The sequence below is a fragment of the Nothoprocta perdicaria genome, unplaced genomic scaffold, assembly GCF_003342845.1.
Source record: "Nothoprocta perdicaria isolate Ctin4 unplaced genomic scaffold, notPer1 scaffold_723, whole genome shotgun sequence".
Taxonomy (NCBI): Eukaryota; Metazoa; Chordata; class Aves; order Tinamiformes; family Tinamidae; genus Nothoprocta; species Nothoprocta perdicaria.
Window position 1 is genome coordinate 1 of NW_020456003.1, and position 1,999 is coordinate 1,999.

The following is a 1,999-nucleotide window of genomic DNA, read 5'->3' on the forward strand; positions in this document are numbered from 1 at the left end:
GGGCAGGGCCTGGGGACCCAGGGGCGGGGCCTACGCGCCGGGGGCGGGGCCTACGCACCCGGGGGCGGGGCCTCACCCTGGTCGCTGACGCGGCGCTTGGCGCTGGCCGAGACGCTCCGCTGGACCCTGGGGCCCGGCGACGTCCCCGGCTCCGCCCGCGGCTTCAGCACCGGCGCCTCCTCCCCCTGGGCACGGGGACAGCAGGGACGGTGACACCGTGGGTGGGGACGGCGGGCGGGGCCGCCCCCCGCGTCCCCAAGGGTCCCTCTGCGTCCCCAAGGGTCCCCATCCCCTTCCCTGTCCCCTCCCTTGTCCCTGCTGGCCCCAAAGGGCCCCCTTTCTCCATCCCCCACCCACTGCCACATCCCCCCGTGTCCCTCTGTGTCCCAAATGTGTCCCCACGTGTCCCAAATGTGTCCCCATCCCTTCTCTCCTGCTGGCCCCAAATGTGTCCCCCCCATGGCCCTCCCTGTCCCCCGTCCTTTCCAGACCCGTGTCCCCTTTGCCCCCATGTCCCTTCCATCCCCGTATCCCTGCGTCCCCGATGTCCCTTGCGTCCTCACGTCCGCTGCGTCCCCAATGTCCCCGATGTCCCCACGCACCTCGGTGTCCCCCGGCGCCAGCAGCAGGTACGTGGCCATCACCTCGTTGTACTTCTGGCCCACCAGCGACTCGTGGATCTCGTCCCGCGTGTAGCCCATGGCCACCATGAGCTCTGGGGACAGCGACACGCTGGGGACACCGGGGGGACGCGGGGACATGGGGGACACCAGGGACACGTGGGGGACACTGAGGGGACGCCGAGGGGTGTCACTGTCCTCACCTGTGCGCCGCGGGTCCCTGTAGTCGGGCGCCGGCTCCGTGTAGGGCCGCAGCTCGTCGTCCTCGTGGCCGACGTTCATCCAGCGGTCACGCATGATTTGCTGGGGACACGGGGACATGGGGACGTTGGGGACACTGGGGGGACATGGGGGACGTTGGGGACACAGGGGGACATGAGAGGACATGAGGGGATGGGACGGGGGAAACGGGGGGATGGGGGGGATAGGGGACCCTCTTGGGATTCCCAGGGGACCCCAGGCCCTGCTGCAGACCCAGGCCCCTTGGGGTGTCCCCAGGTCCCTCTAGTGTCCCCAGGAGACCCCGTCAGTGTCCCCAGGAGGTCCTCCTGGTGTCCCACATCCCCTGCTGTCCCCCTGGTGTCTCCAGGAGGTCCCCAGGTCCCCTTGGTGTCCCCAGGATGCTTTGGGTGTCCCCAGGAGGTCCCCTTGGTGTCCCCAGGGTATCCCCTGCTGTCCCCCCGATGTCCCCCCGGTGTCCCCACCTCCAGGGTGCCCCTCTTGCTGGGGTTCAGGATGAGGAACTTCTTGAGGAGGTTCTCGCAGTCGGTCGACATGTAGAAGGGGATGCGGTACTTGCCGCGCAGCACCCGCTCCCGCAGCTCCTGCATGGGCCCAGGCGTCCGGGAACCGACCTGGCGGGTCCAGGCGGCCGGGTGCCCCCCACCCTGCCCCATAGGGTCCAGGCATCCAGGTGCCCCCCACTCCCCAGGCCCCTGGCATGTGGGTGCCCCCTCTAATTTGCCCCCAGGGCCCTAGCATCTGGGTGCCCCCCACCCCAGGGAGCCCCGGCGTCCAGGTGCCCCCACCCCAAGGGCCCCGGCGTCCGGGCGCCACCCCCCGCACCTTGAGGTTGTGGCCGTCGAAGGGCAGGGAGCCGCTGACCAGCGTGTAGAGGATGACGCCCAGGCTCCAGACGTCGACCTCGGGGCCCCCGTAGCGGCGGCCCTGGAAGAGCTCGGGCGCCGCGTAGGGCGGCGACCCACAGAACGTGTCCAGCTGCCCCCCGGGCCGGAACTCATTGCTGAAGCCGAAGTCGGCCAGCTTGATGTTCATGCCGCGTAGGGCGGCGACCCACAGAACGTGTCCAGCTGCCCCCCGGGCCGGAACTCATTGCTGAAGCCGAAGTCGGCCAGCTTGATGTTCATGGCGCCGTCCAG

The 1,999-nt window shown here is 70.1% G+C and overlaps 1 protein-coding gene across 1 annotated transcript in view; it reads right to left on the bottom strand.

Annotated features, from left to right (window-relative positions):
• Positions 1-76: 76 nt before the first annotated feature.
• Positions 77-1,999, bottom strand: part of LOC112957506 (serine/threonine-protein kinase MARK2-like) — a gene marked incomplete at its 3' end in the record, with an annotated part of 10,710 nt that continues 8,787 nt past the window's right edge. Inside the window, 5 exon segments of the mRNA XM_026051156.1 lie at positions 77-185; positions 603-715; positions 824-923; positions 1,325-1,444; positions 1,686-1,999. The exon segment at positions 1,686-1,999 is cut by the window's right edge and continues 22 nt beyond it. Of these exon segments, the coding sequence (XP_025906941.1) occupies positions 77-185; positions 603-715; positions 824-923; positions 1,325-1,444; positions 1,686-1,999 (756 nt within the window).